Consider the following 27,063-nt stretch of genomic DNA (forward strand, 5'->3'; position numbering starts at 1 on the left):
TGGCCCTGGGAGGACAAATCTGACATCTGATTGAAGCAACAGCCCATATTGGTAAAATAGTAAACATTACATGGACAAGCACTGTTGATTCTGAAAGCCCCCGGGCAGATTACATTGGCATGGCAACACGGGCTGAAATCTGATTGGACAAAAAAATCCATTGCCTTTGAACATAACTTTAGTATTGCACTTTCATTTGGAGTCAGCCAGCTGGAAACTTGCGAGGAAGTGAAGGAGCAATGAGTTGTCTGAGGTTGACCAGCTGCAATGTTTAGCAATCTTAAAAGAAAAAAAGAAAGGAAAGTAAATTAAAGAGAGCTTGGAGGCACTTATTGGCCTCATGGGAACTTATTGCTGTGCCCTTTTTAGCAGAGTTGAGGATCAATGGCAGAAGCTGATGAAGCCATCAATCTTGAGCACAATGAGCCAGGAATTAATGGAAGGAACAAGAATGCATTACAATTTGGAGCCACGCGGTGCACGTCATTGCATAAGGATGGATGGATGGATGGATGGATGGATAGATGAATGAACGGAAAATAGGTTTAAAGGATTGCCCAGCATTTGTCCCTTCAGCAAAAGATAGTTAATCAAATCAAGTGGCTGGAATCTGCCGTCTCTTCATTTCCACGGGGTGCACATAAACAAGGCAGATTGAATTACCGGCCGTCTTTCCAAGTCATGCAGCAGATCAATTAGAAGCAAAGGTTTGGGGACGGCCAATTGGCTAATTTCTCTAACTCTCATATCTGATGACTTATCGAGTCACATTGCACGTTGAAAGTGAATCTCGAGTGCGGACTTGATCAACCCCCCGTTAACATGCAATCAACGTGAAGTTTTGCCCATTACAAGCAGCATTTAAATTTTTTTTAGTGTGTCTTCACATAGATGAATATCACTGTTAATAAAATATAATTAAAAATAATTTGAGTAAGTTAGTGATTTTGGAAGTGTGTATCAAACTGGTAGGCCTTTGCATTAATTATTTTAGTGTTCTTACATCTGCACTGGTCTAAGACTATGATGATTGTGGAAGAGCACAAGGTAGCTTTGACTATTAGCCCTAGTCTGAACGGCGCTACCGTTACACAGGCGCAAAGTGGAGCTCCATCTTTGTCGCTAAAAACTGCGCGTTAAAGAAAACTTTATTCGTTAAACAAAAATCAACGACATCACGATATTGGTCTCACTTCACAATAGTTTTTAACGATATATCTAAAGACTGAAATCTCTGGCTACGATATCATGCTATGCTACAAGATGTGATCCCGCAACAACAACAACCAGATTGAGAGAAATACTTAGTTGTATTGTGTGTGGCTCAATAAGATTTTTTTTGCTGGTCAGAAAGTTATTTTGTAACAAATTGTTATTTTTTTAATATGTAAAACGTATATTTTACGAAAGCAATACAATGGGCGTGGCGTTGTTTGCTCAGGACCAATAGGAGCTGTTTATTTTTCCGGGTGGGCGGGCTCAACGGACCAGCAGGTTTGCTTGCGCTTCTCTTGCCTCTGCCGCTCTGTCTCCGTCTCTCTCCGCGTTGCGTTGAGGCAACTGTAAGCGGAGTAACAGTAAATCAGACCTCGCAGCCGGAGCAGTGAAACCGAAAACCTGTAAACCTCGTCGCTGTATTTTTGGCCGCTGACAGGCGCGACTGAGACCCCGGCGCTGTCTTTCCTTCCTCGGCTGGAACCACCAAGAAAGAGACTTGTCCGGCGAGAGCGACGCGGCCAAGCGTTTTCCGCCTACTTTCTGCTTGAGCTCAATATTCTTTCACACTGGAAATGTCCGAAAACAAGCCGAATGACGAGCCCAAGTTATCGACGACGGACAGGGTGGTGAAATGTGAGTACTCTGGTTTGCTCTTTGACATTTCTCCCCCACCCGCCTTGAGTGGATTCACGCTCGAGATGGTTGGCTGGCTGTGGAGGAAGAAGAAGGGTGTTAGCCGAGAGGAGACGGCGGCTCCGTACGAGGAAGTGAGCCTCACTCCTACTGGGTAGACCCAAACGGGCTCCGTATGATCCATATTTACCTTTTCACCGGCCACCATTGCAGCCTGCAAGTACGACACATTTTGCATTCAACCTGAGGGCGAGTTGGAAGCTCATTTAGCATGCACCGACAACCATAGTTTTTACTAGAGCTTATTTTCTCACCCTACCGTTGCTTGTTTTTAAAAAAATATATATATTTACACTGATCCTGCCTGTGTTTGACATTCCACCTTTGCAATCTAGCAGAAGAACGCAATAAAGATCACAATCGGTTTGTGCGCACAGAAGCAATGCAGCCAGTTGCATGCGAGTTTTCCTCTCATGCTGACAAGGATTAACACGCACACACACGCACACACACGCACACACCAATCCACATCCCCGCCCCATTTATGCCTTGTTTTTTTAGCCACAAATTGAGTGTGACGTGCCACACTTTGCTACAATCTGCCCTACAAGAGGGGATTGTGTGTGTACAGTATTCTAACCCGCTCACTTGACAACAAGCAGCAGTTGGGAAGAATCCTTAAGGAAAAAAAAAGCGGCTTCAAAGTGATTAGTGCCACTCGAAATTTGAGTTTGTTGTCAAAGTAAACTAAATAAAACGTGTGTTGAAATACTCTGTTAGCAAAATGCTACTAAACAAGGCAAACCACTGTTTGCTAATGAATAGCACCTGTGTTGCGGTAATGGAAGGCATATTCTTTATCATCTGCAGAGAAAGACTGTTATTACAGCAGCATACTGAGGTGCTTTGAACGTCTTCATGCACGGTACAACTGTCCTATATTGCCACCAGTGCAATGTCAGTTGAATTGATGCAACAAAAAAAAATGCGGGGGGAAAAAGTTCAATAGGATAGACTCATTTGAGAAAAACAAATAAGCCCCCCGTTGTGAGAAGTGTGTTGGATTTTTCAGTTGAAAACATTCCAAATTCTTCCACCTCTGAACGTCAAAAGGACAGACACATCATGTCTCGGTTGCTTTCTTCCTTGTGAATATTTCAAAAGATCACCCCCCCCACTCCAGCAACTTGAAGGCTAATTAAAAATACATATGACAAGTATGGCTTTTGAAGAGATTTAACAGTATATTCAAGATGCTTTGACGAGACGTTTTCCCGTGTCACGTGTATGTTTTCTAGCTTCTTGGGCACCCGGAATGGTTGACTCCATTTGGAAAAGCGTGTGTTTTGTTTATTGTGACAACACAGGTGCTTTTGCTTTGTGTGTACAAAGCAGCTTTCCAAAATTCCTCCAGGCTAAAGGTGTGAAGTCCCTTGTTTGTCCGCCACCTATCTGGCCCCGCTGCAAGCTTTCTTTCGGTCCAACTCTGAATCCATTTGGCACTGCTCAGTAGCCTCGTGACTGAGAATGCAACAAGCAGCTTTTTGCATCATCTGTTCGTTTCTTGCGTGTGTCCCTTCCTGTTAGTTGTGTTGCTCAAGATGTATTCATCACTATGAGGTGGAGCGCAGGAAACCGCACAATTTGACCTTACCAGTGATGTGCTTTTGATGAGATCCAATTTTATATTTGGAGAAAATCGTTACATTTGTGGCAAAACGCTATCTTGCAGTCAACAAATACCCCAAATATAAAATAATAATAATAATAATAATAAAACTAAAAAAACTAACAATTTTCCCCAGAAATAAAAACAAACCTGCTCTAACCAATTAGAATAAATAACAAAAAAACAAAAGTCAAAACAATTTAACCAAATATTAAAAATAAAATAAAAATAATACTAAAAAAAACAAAACTAACCATTTTCCACAAAAACAAACCTGCTTTAAAAACTAATTAAAACTAGCTGATAAAAAAACAAAAGTCAAAACAATTTAACCAAAATATTTAAAAAAAATACTAAAACTAAAAAACAACTATTTAAACCCAAAAAACATACACGAAAACAAACCTGCTCTAAAAACGAACTAGAACTAGCTGATTAAAAAAAGTCAAAACAATTTAACCAAACATTAAAAAAAAATGCTAAAACTCAAAACCCCACAAACCATTTCCCCCCAAAATAAAAACTAAATAAATAAACAAAAACAACCCTACTCTAAAAACTAATTAGAACTAGCTGATTAAAAAAACAAAAGTAAAAACAATTTAACCAAATATTAAAAAAAGAAAACAAAAACAAAAAAAAACCCAAACCATTTTCACTCCCCCCAAAAAACATGAAAAAACTCCTTTAAAAACAAGTTAGAACTCGCTGCTAAAAAAACAAAAGTCAAAACAATTTAACCAAATATTAAAAAATAAAATAAAATAAATACTAAAACAAAAAACTAACTTTTTTTTTAAATAACACAAAAACAAACCACTAAAAACTAATTAGAACTAGCTGATAAAACAAAAACAAAAGTAAAACCTAAACCATTTTCCAAAAAATAAAATAAAAAAACACGAAAACAAACTTGCTCTAAAAACTAATTAGAACTAGCTGATAAAAAACAAAACCAAAGGTCAAAACATTTAAAAAGTAGCTATAATGAAGAACCCAAAACGAACTGATGTATAGTGACTGTAAGCAAACTATGTTGCTAGTTTTGCACACAAGCAGGTCTTCTATCCTAATAACTGCTCTCTTCAACTAAATCTGGATGCTAAACACGCATTTGGCAGTTGCCGCATTCCAAATGGCAGTAATGGTGTTTTTCTGTTAAGGCGCACCGGGGTCCGCATCACCACGAGCAGAGCCGAATCACATGTGACAATTTGACTTTTGCCGGGAGCCCACCTGGCGCGTGCGTGTTGGTGCGTGTGTTTGAGAGCTCACGGTGCTGACTGCAGCAGAGAGTGAAAACCGGCAGCCAACCGGAGTCATTTTTAGCCCAGAACGTGAACGTGAGCCACGTATTTGATCCTCATCATCAGCGGACGCCTCTACTTGTGTGTCTAGCACCTAGTGCATATTTGTATTCTGTGTTTTAGCTTAAAATAGATTCTGAAAGTGTATTTATAGTTGGAAGTGGACTGGGATTACTTTGGGATGTATTCGCCATTGCGATTGATCCTCCATTTTTTTCCTCCTACACCAAGAGAGTCTTACATTTGGCATTTTGTACTGACATTGAACCCGGAAGCAGTGGTTCTTAACCTGGGTTCCATTGCACCCCAGGGGTTCGGCGGAGGTCAAGACACACATTCGACTCAAATGGCTTGTGATGACACGCCCCACTTGGCCATCATTGGCTGCAGGTGGTCATGCTGCATTGTTTGGGCTATCAGTGCTGCAGGGAATTTGGTGCGCTGAGTAGTTGACTTGGGGCTGTGAATTTTGAATTGTAATCCTACATACTAATAACTATGTCGAGCAAAAAAAATAAAATAAAAAGTGGTCGGACAAATGTGCAATATAAATTCACATGTATAAATGAAGGTATGGTGTTCCACAGGGTTCGATTCTGGGGCCTCTGTTGTTTTCATTGTATGTTGAATTTGGGGGAATTTTTTATTATTATTCAATAAATAAGGGTTCGGTGAATGCGCATAGGAAACTGGTGGGGTTCAGTATCTCCAACAAGGTTAAGAAGTAGGGCCGACCGATATGCATTTTTTGAGGCCGATGCAATACTGATTTTTGGCACAAAAAAAATCGATCACCAATTAATCTGCCGATTATTTAAGAATATATATATTGCATAAAATTATCCCCCCTCCCAAATTCCTTTTCAATTGGTGTCACTTACGCACAAACTTTCGCTATTAAGTTTCTCTGCTTTGAAAGACAAGTCATAGTATGACCTTATCAATACATTTCATGAAGTATACAAGGTTATTGTATAGATTTATGTGTCAATAATAAAACCATTCTTACTTGTTTACAACTGCTGTAAAGCATTAACCATTTATATATATATATATATATATATATATATATATATATATATATATATATATATATATATATATATATATATTTTTTTTTTAATCTTGTGTTATTTTCACAAGTTTTGGGATTTACTGGGCTAACCTGGGACCTCAGGGATTGTATGTTGTGCCATGTCATGTGGAAATATGTGTTAAGACAAAAAAAAAATCCTTTAATGTTTGCATCCTTGAATTTGGAAAAAAAAAAGTCGTGTAATCCTTGAAATATCAACTTTAAATGTAACAATGACAAAATAAAACAATAAGAAAGTGAAATAAGAATAGAATAAACTAAAATACCAACTGAAAAAAACAGTAAAAACAAATGCTGACTGTTCCTGTGCGTTTTGGCCTCTTGGGGCAGTGTGGTGCCGTGCATCCATGGCGTACACACTTAAAGCTAGCGAAAACGAAGCATGTTTTGTATTTAAATATACAGTGGATGTAATTCTTAATGTTGTGTGTTCAGTTTTACAGTTAACTCCAACTGTGGTGTCAAACAGTTTAAAGGGCGCTTAGGGACAACAGAATAACCAGAATAATATCATACGCTACACACTTGCTAATTGCTAATGCTACGCAAGCAAAAATTGTGCATTCATGGTACTTCCACAGCGTCGGAAACTTTGGTTTTCTTCCATAAGGCTTTAAGGGGAAAATAATCGGACATTTGGCCCAATGTTTTGAAGATCAATTATATAATTGGCGGCCATTTAATCGGTTGGGCCCTATTAAGAAGCACTGGTCTAAAGTAATTAGGATGGAAGCAACTGTAGATATGCGTTTGTTTAATAATGAAAATGGAAATGCGACTCAATCAATACGACTTTGGATTTGACACTTTTCGTGTCCCATAATTGGTACCGACATGAAAGACACTGACAACTTCTCACTTGCGTCAATGTGTTGTGAAGGTGCATCTTTCTCGAACCTTTACCGCTCATTAGATTAAGGAGGAATTAGGCTCTGTTGTGGATTTAGGGCATGGCAAAGGGACGGATTTGACCAGATTAAGCTCCATATAGGGGGATAAAGGCGGCTCGCCTCGGCGGTTGTAATCTGACTCTGTGCATGACGCTTGCTAATTCACGTGAATGAACGAACGCGTGGCGACAAAAAGCAGAAGGAGCATTTCGTGGATTGACGAGATGAAGTTTGAATGTGCGCTTCCGACATCTGCGATTGTCTTCGCCGCAGACGCAACCCTCAGCGGCTTTCATCTCATGGCGGCGAGACATTAACATGCCTCGTTTTTTTTTTTTGTGAGCATTTGGAAGGGAGACAATATTGGCGTGTCAGTAGATGCCTCTGTCTCGTATTCCGCGTGTCAATCGAGACGGTGTGTGTGTGTGTGTGTACAGTACACCACGCGGAAGTGCACTTTTGGGCAGAGGAGAGGCTTAACCCGTCAACTGCCGGCTAGCGGGTTCTAGTCCTCGTAGTAAATCTGTTTCCTCACCTGACAGGATAGGCGCTGGTTTAACGCGCTCACACTTTGGGTCATGGCTGTCAATCTCAGGGTTGTAGTAAATTTGCCTTTGAAATACAGACTTTACAAATTTCATAATGGACTGAAATAGATTTTTTTAAAGGGGTTCAAAATTCAAACAAAAATAAACAAAGCGTGCTTGTTTTTCACTCCCAGCTAAAGTTTACTATCAAACTAAGACATAAAACAAAAGGGAATTTATTGAACATTTTAGATTCAATCACCAAAAGCAAACCAGCAGGCTGAACGTTTAATGTAATGGAATTAGGTCAGTATGTCACCTTTCTTCGACACGTGTCATCTTGAGCTTTCCAATCTCAAATATTAACGAACCACATGCCACACCTTTGTGTCGTCCGGCTGTTCATGTAATCTCAGGAACCCACACACACACCTCTGACTTTGCCGTTATTATCATGTGGGGAAAACATACCTTCCCTGTAATTCTATGGTGAGCAGAACATGGGCAAGCCCCTGCATGCTCCTTTAGAACCGGATTTTCATTTTGATCATCTCACACTCTTATGTCACCACAGTCGTGTTGAGGAAATGTCAAATGACAAAGCTTTTATTGGATTTCTGTCGGTGAAAGCGCGCAGAGGTTTGAAGCCACGGAACACCCCCCCACCGCTTCACCCCCGCCTCTGTATTTCATTCCTTTCAGGTTGTTAAATACAGCGTATCAGCTGTCAAAGTAGCGCTATTCCCATTTGTCCTGGAGGGGTGTGTAGCACCGCATTCCACTGCAGGTTCACTTTGGAGTTTGACTAGTTTTGTTTTTAATCTGCTAATGGCATCGAGGGCTTTAATGGCATTTAGATGAGGCTGCAGTTTTTAACAGCAAGGATTTTGTATACTTTATATCTCACAGCCATTAAGCAAATGAGCAAAAATGTGGCCAATTGAGAAAAGCCCTAATTATAGTTGGGTAATGCTCATCATTCTACAGTGTTGTTTTTTTTTCCTTCCTCCCTCTCCCTGCTTCACCTGCTGTTTGAAATGACAACCCGAGGGAGAAGTTTTCCCGTCTTTCAGGTGTCGTTAGCTCACTAACCTCATTGTGTGGACACAAGAGAAACTCCAGCTATACAAATACAGCTGGAGGTGAATGCAGGGCCTCAAGGTTTATTTACTTTGGTAGGCATTCGCTGAAGCTTCTTGTTCCACGTGGTGCTGGAGAGTTGCAGCCTGACGGGATGCGGTCTTGGGATTTCTTTTTTTCTTTTCTTTTTTTTAGCATTTGCGTTTCTTGATGACGGCTGACAGCTCTTAGATTTGTTTTTTTTTGAGGGGATGAATATTTTGACATGAAAACAACAAAACGCGCTCTTTACTGTAATGGCCAAGGCAGGCATTAACTGCAGTAAAAAAACAAAAACAAAGCAACACACCATGCATGATATTGTTTTGCTTTTTGAAGTAAATGCTGCAAAGAAGCCACAAAAAAACTAAGAAAAATGACAAATAAACTAACTAACCCTCAAGAGCCCAAAGTCTCACCTATGGGCCATTGAAGTACAATAGAGCTTTTCCTTAATATTGCAATTTACTATACCATCAAAGGAAGTTTATCTACTATCTTACTAAACACTTTGACTTGCAGTCTTTAATTGTTCCTTACGACATTGCCACAAAATTCTACCAAACATAAATCAGTAAGTCCATAAATCAGATTACAACAATAATGCAAACAAATCTGGACTTTATCACTTCAAATTTTTAATGCACTTCCACATGGACTGCACTTCTTAAGCATTGAATTGATTAACTAACGATTACTCCAGTAATTAATTAATCTGCTGATTTTTTTTATTTTTATTAATCGAGGAATCCATCCCTTTTTTCAAAATCAGGACATTGTTTCAAATTGACAGTGCGTGATTTTAAATTATGATTCCGTTTACTGATTGGGTCTGTAAAGTGAGCAAAATGGGCAAAATTGTTGATTTTTTTTTTCCAAAGTAAAAGTAATTGTTTTATTTTGGTTCAAAATAAAAGGTAATCAGTCCACTTTCATGGAGGGCTACAGAAATCAGAAAATAATTACAAGGCAATTTTAAACTAAAAAAGATATCTAAATAAGTCATCGATTATTGTAAATAGTTATCGATTCAATTGATAATCGATGAGTTGTCAATTAATCGTTGCACCTCTGCTAGGCACTATATAAATGAAGGACTAAAATATAAAGCCTGCCAACCGAGCGAAATGAAGCAGCAATTTCTTTTTAAACTGCAGCCTTTACCATTTAAAAATTGCATTCTATCACATTGCAATGTCGATTTGAATTCGATTAATTGTTCAGCCCTACATTTGAGGCATCGTTTGGATGGTGCTCATGACTTGAGTGTGCTGTAAGATGAGAAAAGGTAGAGGGCTGGGAACATTTGAGCCAGGCCACTCAGCCTTTGCTGCCCACGTGGCAGGAAGAGGGATGAGGACCTGGCCCACACGTTCAAAACAAACTTTGCAGAGGCTGAAAAGAGGCAGAATCGTGACCGAGGTGTGTATATGTGTGTGTGTGTGTGTGTGTGTGTGTGTGTGTGTGTTGTTGTTGTCAAGGCAGGACTTGGTGCTTATCTGCTGCTCTGTCCTTGATGTGAAATTTCATTAGCGCCACACGCTCATTCACTCCTGGTATGTTCAATTTCTCTGCTTTGCAGTTAAATGAATTTTGCACTGATGCTGCGTGTGATAAAGTGCGCTTTGCCGTGGGCCCGAGGCGGAGCAGAGTGTCCCAACCCCCCTGGAAATGAAGCCCACTCATTCAGAGTTGGCCTCCACAGTTGCCAGGCAATCACATATCTCATCAGCCCGCCTTACAGCGAGCCTCCGTTAGCCAGATTGTGTGGAGGTTAGTATGTCCCTCGGCTCTCATTGATTATTCTTCTTTGCCTGTCTAAGCATCGCTGGGGAGTCCTGCATTGCACTCAGCAGTTGTTTGATCCCCGATGCTGTCTCACTCCATTTCAGAGTAGAACCAGTCAAGCTTGTAGGCAGGGAACACCCTCTCTCATGAGTATCACTGCAAGCGATGAGACCTCTTAATGAAGATACATTGGAACCACGGTTCACAAACTCGATCCATTCCGAAACTCCGTTCGCGAACCCAAACGTTTATGAAAACCAGCAAAAATCTATCAGTGGTCAAGTGGACGACTTGCACTCTGAGCCCATGCTGTAATACCTGAACACCCATGACGCTTCAGTTCAGGCCCGTCTCCCTGTATAGAATGTAATCCGATCCCCCTGGAGGAATGCGGTGAGTTTTGGGCACAGCCAAAGTGAAGTACAAATCAGCCGGCCCGCGCAGAGATAGTGTAACTAAGTGATTTGAAGCCAGTGCTCGGGTTGCAGTCAGCTAAGGAAAAATCCAGTTCGCCTAACACTCCCCCATCCCCAAAACCGCATTCATGGTAATTTTCCATCTTGTATACTTCTTCTAAAAACAGTATGTGACATTATCTGGGAGCTGCATTAAGCTGTCTTTAATTTCAGTTTGTTTTAGAGCCAGCCCTTCTTTTGAGCCCAAACAGACGGCGTATACATACAGGGCCGTCTCTATTCAGCCTTATTTGCTTTGAAGGAAAATAAATAAAATGTGTTGTGAAACAGCAAACTAACAGGGCACCTACCGTATGGTCTGTAAGCCAGTGAAGGAAATTGTTTTAGGACCCACAATGAAATGTCAGTTGTGCAATATCGTCTTCTTTTTGTTAGTCAAAAGACTTGTCCGACACGACCAGTAAATCCATGTGCACAGAAGGGGGGGGGGGGGGTAGCACATTTGCCATTTGAACAAGTCATTGCTCTAGTCCCTAAGTATGTTTACATGACACTCGAGAAAGAGAAGAAGTAAAAGTGACATCCTGGAGGGGCCATTTTTGGACAGAAGAGGAGACAGAAATAATGCTGCAGCAGCTACAAGAAGAATTAGTGAGTCACATCAGGAGCTGGAGTCGGGTTGGTCGGTTATTTCAGTGTGAGTGTCTGGGTGAGAGACAGCAGCTCCTTGCAAGTGCTCTCATTTTCTATCCCTGTGTTTGACTGAGTCATTTGATCAACTGAAAGTTCATCTGCAACTTTGGCTCTTCCTGCCCACATGCGAGGGAATTAAAGTAGTTCACTTGCCGAGCAGGCAACGACTTCTCGAGAAACTTGTAAGTTAGACTCAGTCGAGGTAACCCCTGTGTGGTAAAACACATGGATGAAATACAAAAGAACAGTGGGATCTAGAAGGGTTGTAGTCAAGTCCACCTTTACTGAGTCCAAGTCAAGTTCGAGTCACAAAACACAATGGTCCAAGTCCAGGTCAAGTCGGAGTCACAAAGGTCCTAGTACAAGTCAACTTGGAGTCACAAAGGTCCGAGTCCAAGTAAAGTTCCAGTCACAAAGGTCCAAGTCTAGATCAGATTGAGTAAACCTTAAGACAGAAAAATATTATTTTCAAGACCCCCAAAATTTAGAAATTTCTCGTGGTAAACATGTTATTTAACTTTTCCTAATATAAAAAAAAAAGTGAAGACATGAAGCTTGCCTTGTTTTCTACGCTTGAAAATTCCTTGCGACAAGAAAAACCATTAAAACTCGAGGTGAATGAACGGCAAACATTTGGCGAACAAGTGCGCATTCGCCAACCTTGCCAAAAGTCGCAAACATTTACCTCTCAGTGGGATACGGGTTTTAATAGAAAGAATACTGATGGTAGGCGACTTTAGAAGTATCGAACAAAGTTAAACGTGGTGCCATATTTGACCGAAATTGTCTTCTTACAGAATCTGCAGATTGATATCTATCGAGTTATTTTATAACCCCACTGTTGGCTGACATGAATTAAAGAAATAGGCGGTGCGCTTTGGCACTCATGGCCAGGTTAGCCAATCAGATGGCTTGCTGCCCGGTAGCTATGGTTACAGGGTGGCCAGTGTCAATGCCGGTCTATTTTGATCATCTGAAAAACTTTGTTTTCAGGAATAAAACAAAGGTGAACTCATCGTGTTGATAAAAATATTTTGTGAGTTCAATGTACAGGTCCGAGTCAAATGCCAAGGAGTTTGAGTCATGTCCGAGGCAACAAAAAAAATGTTTCAAGTCCGAGTCCGGACTCGAGTTCTACAACCCTTGAAACTAGTGGTGTTAGCAACTTTCTACACGACTGAGTTGCAGAGACAGAGTTTGGACCCCCCCAAAAAACCCTAATCGCAGTGATAAACTAACTGGCTCACTGCAGGGATCCGCGCAATGACCTGGTCAGCCACAACCTGGATTTTTGAAAGAAGGCCCTGGCCCTCTGTGACGTCGCCTTCCTCTGACTGAACGGCGGCGCGCGAATGTGACGCTAACTACCTTTAATCTCGTGGCTGCCGGTAAAGCCTGCACAGATGGTGCCTTCTGCATAATACGCTGCCAGTGAATTTGGAAAGTGCTCTCTCTGCAGTATGGAGGTCAGGCTGGCGGCAGAAGAGGATGATTTACTCTACAGTCCCTTTTAGCCCACAGGGCTTGCATAATCGCAGCTACTTCAGGGGCTCCGTCACAGCTTCTCATGTTATATGTAGCGCCACTGGGGAGCTGGTAATGGCGAGACAAGGTGTGTGTGTTCACTTAATCCGATGCTGACTCAGAATTCCTTTGCTTGTTAGAGGTACAAGTCTTTTATCGGCCACCCTTGTCATGCCCCCCCCCCCCCTTTGGTTTTTGGCCGTTGGGTACTCCTGGCAGGAAAGGGAGAACCTGCCACGCCCACACAATCATGGCCATGAGCTCGATAAGTGGGCGTGGGCAAGGCAGATCAGGAAGCCATGGTTAAGGGACAGGGGATTTTTAGAGCTCTTGTTGTCTTGGCAAGAGGTAGGAGGAGGTGGCTGGCTGCGCCATCCCATTGCCTCACCACCTGTCCTCTGAAAAACCGCTGTCACTATGCCAGAAATAAAAGTCAACCTCTAAATGCACTGTATGCTACGATGAGGCACAATGCACATTTCAATCAAATGGCACTCTTGGGGCTTTTTTTTTTTTTTTTTTTTTGCCGTGCCTTGGTGAAATGCTTTCTCACATATCTGAGGGTGCTATTCCTGCATCCTTCGTAGGGCTTGCACCAATTAACAGACCAGCGTGATAGTTGGAGAATGGTATTTAATTATTATTTTTTCTTCGGACAAGCAGGTGTTATTGTATCTTCAGGCTCAAGGCTGGTGTTTAATTTGGGTCATCCTTGGGTCCGGTATGCGCCGTTGAGTAAGCGTGGGTGCAAATATAGACCGACCTCACCCTGTCCGTATGAGTATTGTAATTGCAGTGGAGAAATGTCTACAACTCAGTTGCCAACGAGGCTTCCTTAAGAGGTGCGATCACGCCTGTTCAAGCATATTACGTTCGAGACAAACTGTGAATACAGAAAATAGTGGAGTAGAGAAATGCAAACTTTTGTCATACCAAACTCCGAGACTATGTCTGTAGAATGGACTATGAGACTCCGAGAAAGCTGTCAGGTGAAATTGTTGATACCTTTACTTGCTCTGATCGCTCTCTTATGTAGTTTTCCCTTAGGACAAGGGTCTCAAACTCAACTTACATGGGGAACTCTGTTTAGTCTGTGTCTGGGCCATATCAAGTATTCCACAAAAAAGGGGTTCAAGTATTTTTTTAAAAGTACTCTATAGCGAATCTAATCTTCTCAATCTTCACTAATAACAGTTCAGAACATTAACGGTTCTTCCGAATGTGAACAACATTGGTGACGCGGTCCTCTTTGTCATCTCTTTCGTACTTTGCATAGTCCTCAGCATCTCTAGTTGAGTAATGACCTCTGATTTCTTGAACATTTGAACTTTCTCTGTGCCTTAAGGAGATGAGCACAGCAATGGGCACAAGTCCAAGTCAAGTCTGAAGTCTTGGATCCACAAAGCCAGTCAACTTCGACTTGTTTGTGTGTTGTTGTCGAATTTCAAAACTCTACGTTATTAACATTGGATGTTGCTAGGGCATAGAGAAAGGTAGGGTGAGAGAGAGAGGGATAATTCACGAGCCGGCATCTGAGCCGCTCGAGAGTCCCAAAAGAAGTCAGTCAAGTCTCAAGTCTATAGTGGACGAGTCTGTCAAGTTGTAAGTCTAAAAAAATAGTGACTCCTGTTTTCCTTGAAATTGGCTGTTCTTGTCGCCAACCATTCTCTTCAAGGCAGAATTTTAAAAAGACATGACAGAGAAAGCTGTCACAGGACGGAGCTATGACCACTGCCTTAGAACTTTCTGATGTCGGTGGATTTAGTGATGAGAAATCCAACTGAACTGCAAATAGGCTGTCACGTCCCCCATTAGCATGTAATTCAAATAACAAGGACCACTAGCTGGGTTAGTGGGGGACATATGTTCCCAATAGAACTGTGTTGTCAGTCCCTCCCACTACAAGCACCAGTTGACAGCTTGATAGAGAGTGACGGGCCAACTCACAAAGGTGGCCTGTGCATGTGCAATAGCCTCTTTTTGCCCTGACGGGGATTCAAACATGCCTATAAATCCCGCCCTTCCTGCCTTGCTATGTAATACGTGTTTAAAGCTCTCAAATGATCGCTTGTGGTTATATCAGATGGAAAGACAGCTTTTATCTTCACTATCCAGTGCGTCCCCAGTGTTGCGGTTCAAAATGCCAGGCAGTGCTGAGGTCTACTGGAAGAGCACAATTAACAGACAGAAGAAGAGACCGAGACGGTTTTCAACTATATTTCAGAAGTCATTGTTGCCACAGAGCAAAGAGATTGAGCTGCGTCTCTCGTTGTAAGCTCTATTTGGACTGTATGTCGTGTTGCACGTGTGTGTGTACCATGAAGCTTGTTTTTATACGGTCTCTCTGAATCGCTAGTTTTCACCCCTTGCAAGTAGATGAGGAATGTATTCCCCCACGTGGCTCACGTATAACTGCATTTGCATTTCTTTCCACTGGAAGTAGCCTTTAGCTTGAGGATGAGTAAAAGCTCTCGACTCAATAGAAATTCAATTAAACAAACTGGGCCAAACTCTTCTCTCATCATCTGCTGCCAATCATTTCCAGCCAGCGCCAACCCTGCAGGCGACACTGCAATACTGTTAGTGTCTGGATGCCCCCAAAATTGCAGTTAGAGAACTGCCACGTTTGTCCTGAAAACTTGTTTTATTAAGGTGAAGCGGTCTTGCTATTAGGGGCTGCTGGTTTTCTTGTTAGCATATAGGCAAAACCTGTTCCCTATCTTCTATATCCTTTCTACCTCCTCCATTGTTCCGCTGCCGCTATGCTCCAAAGCTGATTACAGCTCCGTCTCTAATGAAAGCTAATCCTGTGTCACGGCATTGTGTAGGGAGGGGGCGGGTGCAGACCTCAGCGAGGCGAAGCCAGCGGGGAACGTCTTCTTCAGGACCTGTCAGAACGGCTTTCGCAGGAAATGCCACAGTGCGATACTGGCTACAAACCTGCAAATCTGGGAGCTTTTTTTCATGGATGTTGACCTTTTGCTCGGCTGATTAAATGTGTCAATTCACTAGTAAGATCAGTGGACCCTTTAAATATTTTTCATTCAGGATAAAGTTTACAAACTGGAAGTTTACAGACCCACTGGTCCTGACTGATTCGGATCCAAGAAAGCCAACCGTAGTATAGCTACCTGGATGGGATGGCAAGGGATTTTCCTCCGTACACTGAATGGGCCAGTTACCGGTTTCAAGGTGTGCAGTGGTTTTAAAAGTCATCATTTCAAAATAGCTGAGCAGAAATCAAGTTTGCAATATAGTCTCACCAGGAACTATTCATAACAAATTTAATCGGGAGTCAATTTGGTGACTACTTTAGCTAATACTAAATGCTATCTTAGTTGACCGTTCAACAGCACTAAACAAGTCAATGCACTCATCATTATCCAACCTTTTTATTTTCGGTCCCGTTTCCTCACGGTCCCACATTGTAACATTGGATACGTGCTGCCACAAACGCTCAGCCTGCGTTCGGTCTGACTGACTACCTTTCCCATGATTCTTGGACACGGAAGCAGGACCTTTTTGAACCCAGAACCCATGTCGCTTTAAAGTCTGATATAGCGGTGGCGCAAATAATCAACCGCAACATAGCTGGGGGACATGGTGCCGTATGATCTTTCTTTCTGTTCCCTTTACTGCACTTCAGTTCATTGACTGAGCTCTCAGGCGTGCGCCCTCCACCCCAGCGTCATTGCTGTCGTATATGGCAGCTGTGACAGGGGTCCCTGGCGGCCTCTAACTGTGTCATTGATCCGCTGCCACTATGATGGCACGCCGCATGCACCCAATCTCTAGCAGGAATCCACTGCAGGGACTTCCCTCACACAGTGACCATCCAGCTCCACCCCCAGCCAACCCTCCCCCATTATCCTCCACCTACTTCCTGTCATCCCTCCTTACTTTGCATACATACTCAACTCAACAGCCATGGCGCCTCCCACGCTGCTGCCCTCGCTGCACTAATTGATCGAGGGGATTTTTGATCATTCCGCCACTGTGCACTCGCTGCAGTTAAATCTGTTGAGCAAACAGCAGGAATAACAGTCGCCGCTCGCCCTCACATGTCACTCGGGGTCTCAAAAGCACTGACTGCTTCTGTCAGAGCTTGATGGGCCTGACAGCTGTGCCACAATGGACGCCGGGTTTGGCGCTCACGTCCACTTGTCCATCTTAATAACCAGCAGCCGATTAGATAGCCGTCATTGATGGGAACAACAGAAGTCTTTTATTTTTTTATTTTTTTAAGAAAAGTATGTTTAACAGCAACACCTACACATAAAAACATACATTTTTGGGCTTTTCAAATCAATTATGTAAATAGTTTGTTTTAGCCAGTGACACTCACATGTGCAAATGATCAGTGCCTTGATCTTAACCAGGAAATACAATTTTTGTTTGTTATTTAACATTAGAGAATGTGTGGCATACATTTGCTGCTCCCATTTTTTTCAGCCTTGGATCTCTTTCGCACGTCACATAATAAGCTTTGATGGATAAAAGATTAAGATTTTAACTCCACGGGGCTGTTTCCCTGGCAACATGCTTTACTCACTTTCATCTAATATCTCCTCACCTGCTTGTTGATGCTGCAGAAAGCGCTTGCATGTTAGCTGCAATGGTCAAGAACTGTTAGCAGCACACTAATAGGCGCGAATGAACGTTATTGATTATGACACTGACTCCAGGTCATTCTAATGAAGTGAAAGGCTCTTCAATGTGTAACTGCGTTACACAGAAATTTGCATAATTGACATAAAGACAGGGTTTTTCGTAGTTTAAATTGAGGAAGAGGTTCCTTATCATTAGCACGTTTGCGTATGCCTTCTTTAACACATTCACTGTCATCCATTTTTAGAAAATTTCAAGATTTCCAATACCCACACGATATTATGTTCAATAATTATAAATCTGACAAATGCTAGCATAGACTCTCTCCTTTCTGCCTTGTCTCGTTCTTTTATAATCGACAGTAGAAAAATGTAGGTTGCACAAAATGCAGCCATTACTTCCATGGACTCTCAAACTGTTTATTTCTTATCAAATGGGGCAATGATGTCATCTACTGGTGGTTGGGCATCAGTAAAGTTGTTTTCAAGTTTGACATTTAGGTGCTTGTTTTCAAGTTTGACATGGAGCATAATCAGATTCTCATCTAGTAATTTAATTGACAAGTATACTTATCAAAGGCAGTGAATATTGTTTTTTTGCCACCGCGCCAAGACATCCCTGAAAAGCCTCAAACATAACAATGTTATGTGTAGCGCTAAATTTTTCTGAGGAATCGGATCTGCTTGGATGCAAAACAAACACTATTTTATCATTCGACAAATTTACAGTTAGAAAATCCATCGCGGCTCTTTTGCGGCTTTAATAGTGACTTAAAGTAATTTCTGTAATATTAAATAATCTGATTAGATAAAGGTTTTCATGAGTGCAATGATTATCCTTTAATGTATGGACCAATACATATCAGCGAGTACAGATATGAGTCTTATTAACAATAAAAACATAGCGGAACATAAGTCAAACATACATGACAGTTAAATATAACACACATTCAACAACTAGTAACGCAAAAGCACATACAGGTGTGTTGGTCATCGGGAATTTCGTAAAAACTCCCCTACGGCCGGTCCATTCCAAGCCAATGGCTGCATTGGAAGAGCACGGGGTTATAGTAAAGTGTGGCACAACAAATACTCTCACTGGTATTGGTCTAGGAAAAAAAAGGTGGTATCAAATCGAGCATCTCTATTTCACAGCATCCACGCGTCATCTGGCGCCCGTCCGGTTACCATACGTCAGCAGGCATCAGTGCCAAATGCTAATCCCTCACTTGACGTCTTCCACAATAGTCTGCACCCAGGTGAAAAAAATGTGGCTCTTTATCCGCCTGAGTTGTGTAACTGTCAGTGTCTTTTTTTCAAATTAAGACCACCGGGCTGTAAGTCTCCGCTGGATATGTTATTATTGCAGTTAGCATATTGATGGGTGTTGAATATAAATGACTGTGACATTATAGCTCAACTGATTGCTAATTTAATCCCAGATGTATGATTTTCAGTCATGAATTAAAGCTTGCAAAGGGCAAATAAAGTCGTGAGGGCGTATTATGACTTGGGGAAGGTAGTCATCTTTGATACGGCTCCCCCGCGGCACTTGTCTTCACTTCCCGTTTGCGTCTTTATTGCCTCTGATGCTCCCAGCAGCCCTTTTCTGGGCTTTTTCCGTTACTACCTCAGCCCATCCGTGCAAGGCACCTGCTGCTATCCCCCGCTGCATGGCATCGTTCCCTTACGGCACACAGATGTAATTAGCTCACTCAAATACACTTAGCTACAAAGCTTCGCTCTGCTAAGCGTTTTGTTCAGGCCGCCTTCCATCACTAATGCATCATGAAGTGCTGCACGCACATTTCTAAAGTGGCCTTTTCGCCACCAGCGCTCAAGCCTGCAGGCCCAGGGTTTGATTAAAACATCCCATTATAAAGTTGACTGGCCGCTACGAAGTTTAATTTTTTTTGGAATGTGCAGTCAAATGAAATTGAAAAAGAGGTGATAAACTTGCATGTTGAGCAGAAATGCAGAAGGCCGTGGGAGTGTGCCCATCATTGAAAAAAAACAGAGTTTAAATGTTTATGTTGAATATGATACATTTTGGACTATGAAGCATACCCTGCTGGGATTCATTGTTATGTCATTCAATTAAGAAAATTAACAATCTCGGGAGAGTGAAGTGGCACTTGATGTTGGCCTATTCAAGGCTTTGGACCTAGAGTTTCATTATCAAAAAGCTCCTCACGTTGTTTCTTTTCCAGTGAATAAATGTGGCTCAGTGTATTTAATTAGTATATTGGGCAATTTCTCACAAGCTATAGGTCAGATTGTGCTGACTACGCTTAATAACAGAACAGCCACTCATCCATTTATTCTTGAAATTCTGAACGGACCTTTTGTTGCGTTTGTGTCAAGTGTGGCTTGTTTGGTGGACAGTGACCAGCCGAGCCTTGCCCATCCTGCATCCTCCGCACCAAGCCCTGTCAGCTTTTTCACCGGGACTCATTTTGTCATAAGTTCTCCCATTTGTCTATCTGTAGTCTGTAACTGGCTTCATCTCTCTGATCAATACGCTGGCAACCAGTCCACATAGTTTTATTTCATCCGAGGCAATGTACCTCGGCAAGTTCATTCCAACCGCTGCTCTCACTCCAGATTCAAGCCTGCAGTGCAGCTCGCAGTCTCCATCCGCAAAGGGACGGATGGTTGAAATAATGAAAGCACGGCACTAATAGAGCATTGAGAGTCACACTTCAGATTGTTCGATGGCTCTTGTGGCTGTGAAAATGATGGACAAACACATGGACAGATGTCTTGTTTATAGCGCTATGCTGGCGATCACATTTTTGTTTTGAACAAGCACACATTCAGCCTACCATTATGATGTACAATGTAATGGTTTGGTAGAAGTAAGCGTTAATAGAGGCCGCTTGAAAATTCCGCAAAGGGAAAGTAGTGTTTCCACTGTCTGTTTCGACTGGAGGCAATGAAAGGAGGATGTGTTAAGGGCAACAAGCACGTCTTTCTCTGGGGTTATTCTTGCTGAGGTTTAGTGTTCTTCTTTTACAAAGTGTTATGTCACCTCAGCAGCCCGCTCACTATTCCCAGGTTTGTGGGAACTCCCATCCGAGCAAAAGTGGCCACATCTGAAAGGGTTGCATTGTTGCACTGGGTGTGTCAATTACGGCAAAACAGCAAACAGTTAACCATTTCTGACTTGACGATCCCATGCTCTAGTATTGCGTCAAAGAGTAGCGTAGGTAGCGGCTGCGGCCTCTCCGATCAGAAGGCCTGGGCTTTAGACTTGAGTTGCGCAACAGGTGCTGAAGGGAGGCCGACCCAGGACCTTGTGTAATTCTATATTAGACGCTGGTTTGTCATTGCCCCAGATACCTGAGGGGAGGCATGATGTTGACAAGCAGTTAGATTGTAGCTCACCAATTCAAAGGGAAAGGTGCATTCAAGTACTCTGTCCTTTAGCAAGGCTCGCTAAATTGAATTGCAAACCTTTTGTATAAATCTCAAAAGCTTAGCCTTCATTTTCAAGCAGGCCAAGGACAGAGAGCAAACAAGACGCTGTAGAACATTTTGAGTGTATCTTTCAAGACCTACAGAATACTTTGTTCTTTGACAGTACACTGACACGCCAAAATAAAGAATAGATTCTCCTTTTACACAAGAAAATTGTTTTTCAGCCTTTTTCCTTTATTTAGTAATCTGCAGTAGAACATAAGTTTGTTTCCCTAAGACACTGTTCTGGTGTGGCCGCCTTATCAAAAAGCATAGTAAACCATTTTATTGTGAAACAAAATGTGACTCTTCAAATTTAAAATTATGAAATGATAAAAAAAAAAAACAAGACTGAGAATGCAATTTTTATGAGCCAAATAATCATTCATTTACAGATAAACAACTAAGAAACACACCATTAGCAATCTATCTGGATCTGTTGGTCATTACAGTGGTTTAGAAACTTGATATTCACAGACAAATTGGGCGAGACCCTCCTACCCGTACTTGACGTTTATAGTCGTCAATGGCAGTGAATGGTTGGTTTTCAGATGACAAGTACAAACACATGGTGGTGAATGAATTCAATTTTGCCAGTCATGAATTTAAGTGAAAAGGGGAAAAAACTGATCTCGCTCTTTAGTTTCTAGATAGGAGCTAGCAATTTCCTGCACGGTTGGAGAAATTCATTTGTTCCGGTAGAAATATCACGTTTCTGTATCTATATAAATGTGCTGTTTTAACACACAGCTGTTACATAGGTTTAAAAATGGGTCAGTTGGGTCACCAAATATCGTTTCACTTAGCAAGGGGATGCCAAAGTACAGGTCTGGTTACTGCTGATGTCACCTTCAGGAAGGATGGATGTTAGCATACGCGCTCACTCATAGCCCGCAGCGCACGAGTCTTGGCTTAAGCGCCACATCTGTTCTATGTGCAAAGCCTGCGCAAAGTGAAGTCTTATTTTTAAGACTGGAAGAGTTTTCAGCATTTAAACGCATGCAGCAGTAGCAGTGAATAAACATTTAGTTATGGAATAATGAAGTGTTAGTGACGCCATGACAAGCAGCTTTAAAAATAGAGATGTCTAACATTCTCATCCCCCCCCCTGCAGCCGTTCCATTCCCACCCAGTCATCGACTGACGGCCAAAGAGGTGTTTGACGCCGAGGGCAAGCCCAAAGTTGACGTGCTGAAAGCCCACCTGACCAAGGAGGGACGCGTGGAGGAGGCGGTGTCGCTGAGGCTCATCAGGGAGGGTGCCGCCATCCTGCGCTCGGAGAAGAACCTGCTAGACATTGAGGCCCCGGTGACAGGTCAGAGGGGGTGGTAATTATTCATTCATGTTTTGGATTTGACATGGAAGTAACATGGACAGCAGATTATAGCATATTGAACCCCTGTTTATACTTTCCAGACCAACCCACAATTGATGAAAATGTTATCAAAATATACTCAGGCTATTCACAGATGGGTTAATGTAATTTAGCATAGATGTTACGGTAATTATATACACTCAAACAACTGCCACTTTTCACACACACAGAGCAGCAACGCATACAAACGTATTTTGCACTTAATAGTCAAAATGATTTGCTTTTCTCCAATAGACAGCTCTCTGGTCTTCATGTTTGCTTAACAGCAAATGCACTTTTCATAGAACAAACCCAAAGCCAAAAACAAGCACTATCTTATGTTTAAGCAATCAATCACGTTCCAAAATGTAACTGCTGTACAAGCTTATTAAAAATGGACACTTTTTTACCAATGCCACATTTAAGGAGGCTCACTGATGCGCATGATGCTTGCTATTGGTGCCTTTCTTCCTGGTCAAGTGCTCTTTCCTCTATTTGACTTTGTAATGAGGCTTCTTTGATGCTTTTCAAATCTACCAAAGGATCTATGGCAACAACCCATCACACACACTCATTATTTACCCCCCCCCCCCCCCCACCGACTCACTATATTCCGAGTAGGTTCCCGCTACTGAACCTTAGAGGCTTTTTGGGTGCCACCATAGAGTGCACTGAAGGCAAAAAAGAAGTGACAGCATTTCTTATGTAAGATCTGAGTTGAGGCAATGAGATGTTACAAAATGTGCTAAGTGGGAAAAAAAAGTCATTACTTTTTTAAAATTATTATTACCTGCGATGAAGTATTTGTTCGCCGCTCCCCCACACTCCTCCCGTGAACACAACCCAATTCCCACATGACACAAGGCCTGTGAATTAGTATGTAAATATTTTGCGTGGACGCAACCAAGCACGACACGTCGCCACTCTCGCTCCTCTTGTGCTTGTCGCGCTCACACATGTACTTCCTGGTCACGCCAGATGGTCGATGGAGGTTTTTTCTTTGACAATTAGAGTACAAGTCACACACACACACACACACACACAAAGTATTGCCTGTCAGTAACGCTTGTAGAGCCACATGACCAGGCTGCATGTTTGTTTACAGACAGTACAGTAATGCCCCACTACTCACGGATTTCTAATTGGAACACATCTATTTTTATCCACTGATTGTTGTCGGCCATGAGTCTGCACCAAGGTTATTTCAGTTAACTAAAACAAACTGAAATTCAAAAAACTATTTTGTTAACGAAATAAAATAAAAAACGAAAATGCTTTTTATGTTTACAAAACTAACTAAAACTAAAACTACAATTATAGCAAAAATGTCCTTTGTTTTAGTCTTTGGCAATCAATTTAATGCATGAGCCTTTGGGGATGATTTATTTTGATATTAACCGGAATAAGGACATTTGAAAGTGTGTCACACAAAAGTGACGTCATCTAGCAGCAGCCAATAGAAAAGCACCTTCAGATGACGTTGCTCCCATGGTGTTTTTTTTTTATATTGCGCAAAGTAATACACATTAAAAAATATAAAAAACTAAAACTAATACTGAAACTAACTAAAACTGAACTAAAATTAGGCATTTATGAAATAACTAAAACTAATACAAACTAACAGAACCACCTTGAGAACTAATTAAAACGAACAAAATTTAAAAACCAAAACGAAATAAAATGAAAAATTCCACAACTATAATAACCCTGGTCTGCACGTCACAGAGAGAAGATGGAAGAGTGGGGGAAGTTCTTTTTTTCCCAGGACAGTAAAGCCACACTAATCACATATTTCTAATTGGAACACATCTATTTCCATTGACTGATGGTCTGCTGGTGTGGCCGCTTTAAAATGCCTCATTGTTGGCCATGAGTGCATGTCACACATTGTAAGGCAGAATATTTATTTATTCTTTTTTTTTTTTAAACGTGTTGTGAGGTGACAGCCAGTGAGTGAACTGGGGCTTCGGGCTGGCATGTCCGCTTTAGAGCGCCTCATTGTCTTGCAAGTATGGAAAATATGGTAGTATTGAAGTAAATTTGATCAATTTCCAAGTATTAAAAGGTATGTAATATGAAAAATAGAGTATGGAAAAATATTTGTTTCCATAATATTACGGCTGTTCTAAAACACTGTTTTCTAAACTAGAAAAGTAGTAGTGGGTCTGGCTTATATCGCTCGCCATTTACTGTACACCTTTGCTCTCCTAAGTGCACTCCTTGCAGTATATGAGCGAGGGAGCGCGCCATGATAAAAGACCCTGATGTTGTTGTGATGGCGGCTCGGTACGGCCCAGTCTTCTGCCGCTCAATGAGCCCGGCCGGCCTTGGAGTGGCCTGTGTAGGTTCTGAAGCTACGTTGTGTAATGCCCGCCCGCCCACTCACAGTAGCTGCTGCCTGCTGATGTGCCGCTTCGCTTTTAGCGCAACAAGCAGGCTCTGGTCAGAACGAATTGTTTCTCGCTCCGGTTAATTTACTCCCACCTGTTCTTCTTATGTGGGCTCGTATCTCGCCTCGCGTTTGCAGCGACATGGAGGGGGCGGCGCACGTCTGTAGGTGGACTGAAGCCGAGTGACGGACAGATTGTTTCTCTGCAAGGATAAAGCACAAGAGTGTGCCACTATTGCTATTGCATCCTCCACTAGTCCGCCCTTAGATTACTTCTCTCTCAATGACAAAATTACTCAGGCGTTTCCATAGCAATAAGCATCCTTCACAAGATGAATCACCTGGAAATTCTTGTGGTTTGTCTGAATAGAAATTCTTTATTGTTTCCCTGATTTGTTGTGCTGCATTGTGTGTGTGTGTGTGTGTGTGTGTACCTCGTGGCTCCTTGCCCGTCAATGCTTCGGTATTATTCTCACACCTCCATACTATCGAGAATCTCACTTGTCTTAAATGCACATCGTGGAGTGAGCATTATTGATTCCCGTAAAAGGTTTCCGCTCCTTTCACCATCCCAAGTCGCAAATAAAGAAGTGACGCTTCCTGTTGACGCCAAAGCGACAGTAACCAGCCCCTCAGTAAAAGTAGCAGGTTGCACTCAACTGCTTTTGAGCTTGAATTAGGTTTACTGAAGCCATTTTTGCGCCATCAGGAACTTAACAAGCGATCTAAAATAGTCCGGCGCGACGCCATTGTCGTAGTGCTGGCTTGACTGCAGAAGGGAGTGAGGACATTTTTAGGGATCTGACACAAATTGGCTCCATTTTTGTGTTTGTTTTTCTTTTTTTTTGAGTGTAAGTTCAAAATGTGTCACAGTGTGGGTATAATGAAAGATAAATAGTAACAAGGAGGTTTGCAATACACTGTAGGAGAGTTGATTCTCTCGGTCGTCTCGTGAGACTCGTAACAGGACTTAATTGCTCTTCAACGCCGTCGTACCGCTCACTCTAATTGGTTGCCTTTTCCTTTTATTTGTAGATGCGCCTCGTAAAGCCACTAAAAGCCAGATTGCTATGCAACAAATACACATTTCACTGTACCCGGCCCGTTGTTAGCCGCTTAATTAACCTATTGCTCTAACGTTTTTGTTTCCCAGTTAAGTAGACTTTGGATGCGGAAATCCAATTTTGAGGCTACTAATTGCTCTTCTACACAATTGTACATCGGATATACAGGACTGGATTTACGCTTTGGTTTTATTCAGGTGAAATGTAACAGTCAAGAATCTACAGATTCCACCGAAAGTTACCCGCGAAGCTTGAATCTGAGCTGCTCACGAGCAAAGGCAGCTGACGCAAATCACAGACCTGCCTTTGACACCCCTTTCACCTCCTCTCCAGGGAGTAATGGAGTGTGAGGTCACAAAGGTTACAGGAAACTAATACGCATTGAATGATTTGCGTTTGCCGTCTCGTGGCGTTGGTCCCAATTCGCCAACCAGAAGGTATTTCAACGTGTTTGGCGTGATGTTAAATTGCTGCATTGGATGAATCCAAAGGGGAGCCCAATGGGATTAATCGCGCTAGATGAAGTATTCCGAGGAATTCAAGTGGGGGTAAAAAGACTTTCGGCATCATCGGGATGGATTTCTCCAAGCAAGTATCTGTCTGTGAAGGCGATGACATGTTTTCCAGCGCTTTCCGCCAATGGACTTTCAGTGTGTTTGGCAAGGCCTGGTGTGCTCAGATTCAATCTGACGAGGCTGTTGAATGGCTTCAAGGTCTCCAGTAGGCCGAGAGAGACACATGCTACTTTTCACAGGGAGGAATGTTCAAAATGCTTCACGAAGTCGTAGAATAATCGAACATATACAATGCATAAGAACATTCTACTGGATATCAACCAAAGTTATAGTCTTAGTAGATTTCACAGTACATACTGTTTTAAATGGCATGAAATGTTGGAATATTAAGCACCAGTTAACAGTTGGTCCAAAATGTGAAACAATGCCTCCATTATTCTCCTGTAGCTTGCACTGCGGCACTCATGATTGGAAATATGGAAATAAGCAAATGGCTTCTCCCAGTTTTGTGTTGGCTTTTATGTGCCGTCTTCCTCGTGTATACAGTATGTGTGTTCAACTTTCAGTGTGTGGCGACATCCACGGGCAGTTCTTTGACCTGATGAAGCTCTTCGAAGTGGGAGGCTCACCAGCATCCACGCGCTACCTTTTCCTGGGAGACTACGTTGACAGAGGTTATTTCAGTATTGAAGTGAGTGCCGCGGGGATTTTTTGTGTGCTTTATCTTTGATACCAGGGCCTTTAGTTGAGGTTTACCTGACTTAATCTAATCTTAATATCACATTGTAATTATAG

The 27,063-nt window shown here is 42.1% G+C and overlaps 1 protein-coding gene across 2 annotated transcripts in view; it reads left to right on the plus strand.

Moving 5' to 3' along the window:
• Positions 1-1,496: 1,496 nt before the first annotated feature.
• LOC147159468 (protein phosphatase 3 catalytic subunit alpha) overlaps positions 1,497-27,063 on the plus strand; it is a 47,321-nt gene continuing 21,754 nt past the window's right edge. For both annotated transcript variants that reach the window (XM_086058562.1, XM_086058563.1), the window contains exons 1-3: positions 1,497-1,851; positions 22,061-22,261; positions 26,835-26,959. In XM_086058562.1, coding sequence (XP_085914688.1) covers positions 1,791-1,851; positions 22,061-22,261; positions 26,835-26,959 — 387 coding nt within the window. In that variant the 5' untranslated portion in view covers positions 1,497-1,790. The remainder of the gene's footprint in view (positions 1,852-22,060; positions 22,262-26,834; positions 26,960-27,063) is intronic.

The sequence above is a fragment of the Leptonotus elevatus genome, chromosome 17, assembly GCF_054856555.1.
Source record: "Leptonotus elevatus isolate MCC_2025b chromosome 17, RoL_Lele_1.0, whole genome shotgun sequence".
NCBI lineage: Eukaryota > Metazoa > Chordata > Actinopteri > Syngnathiformes > Syngnathidae > Leptonotus > Leptonotus elevatus.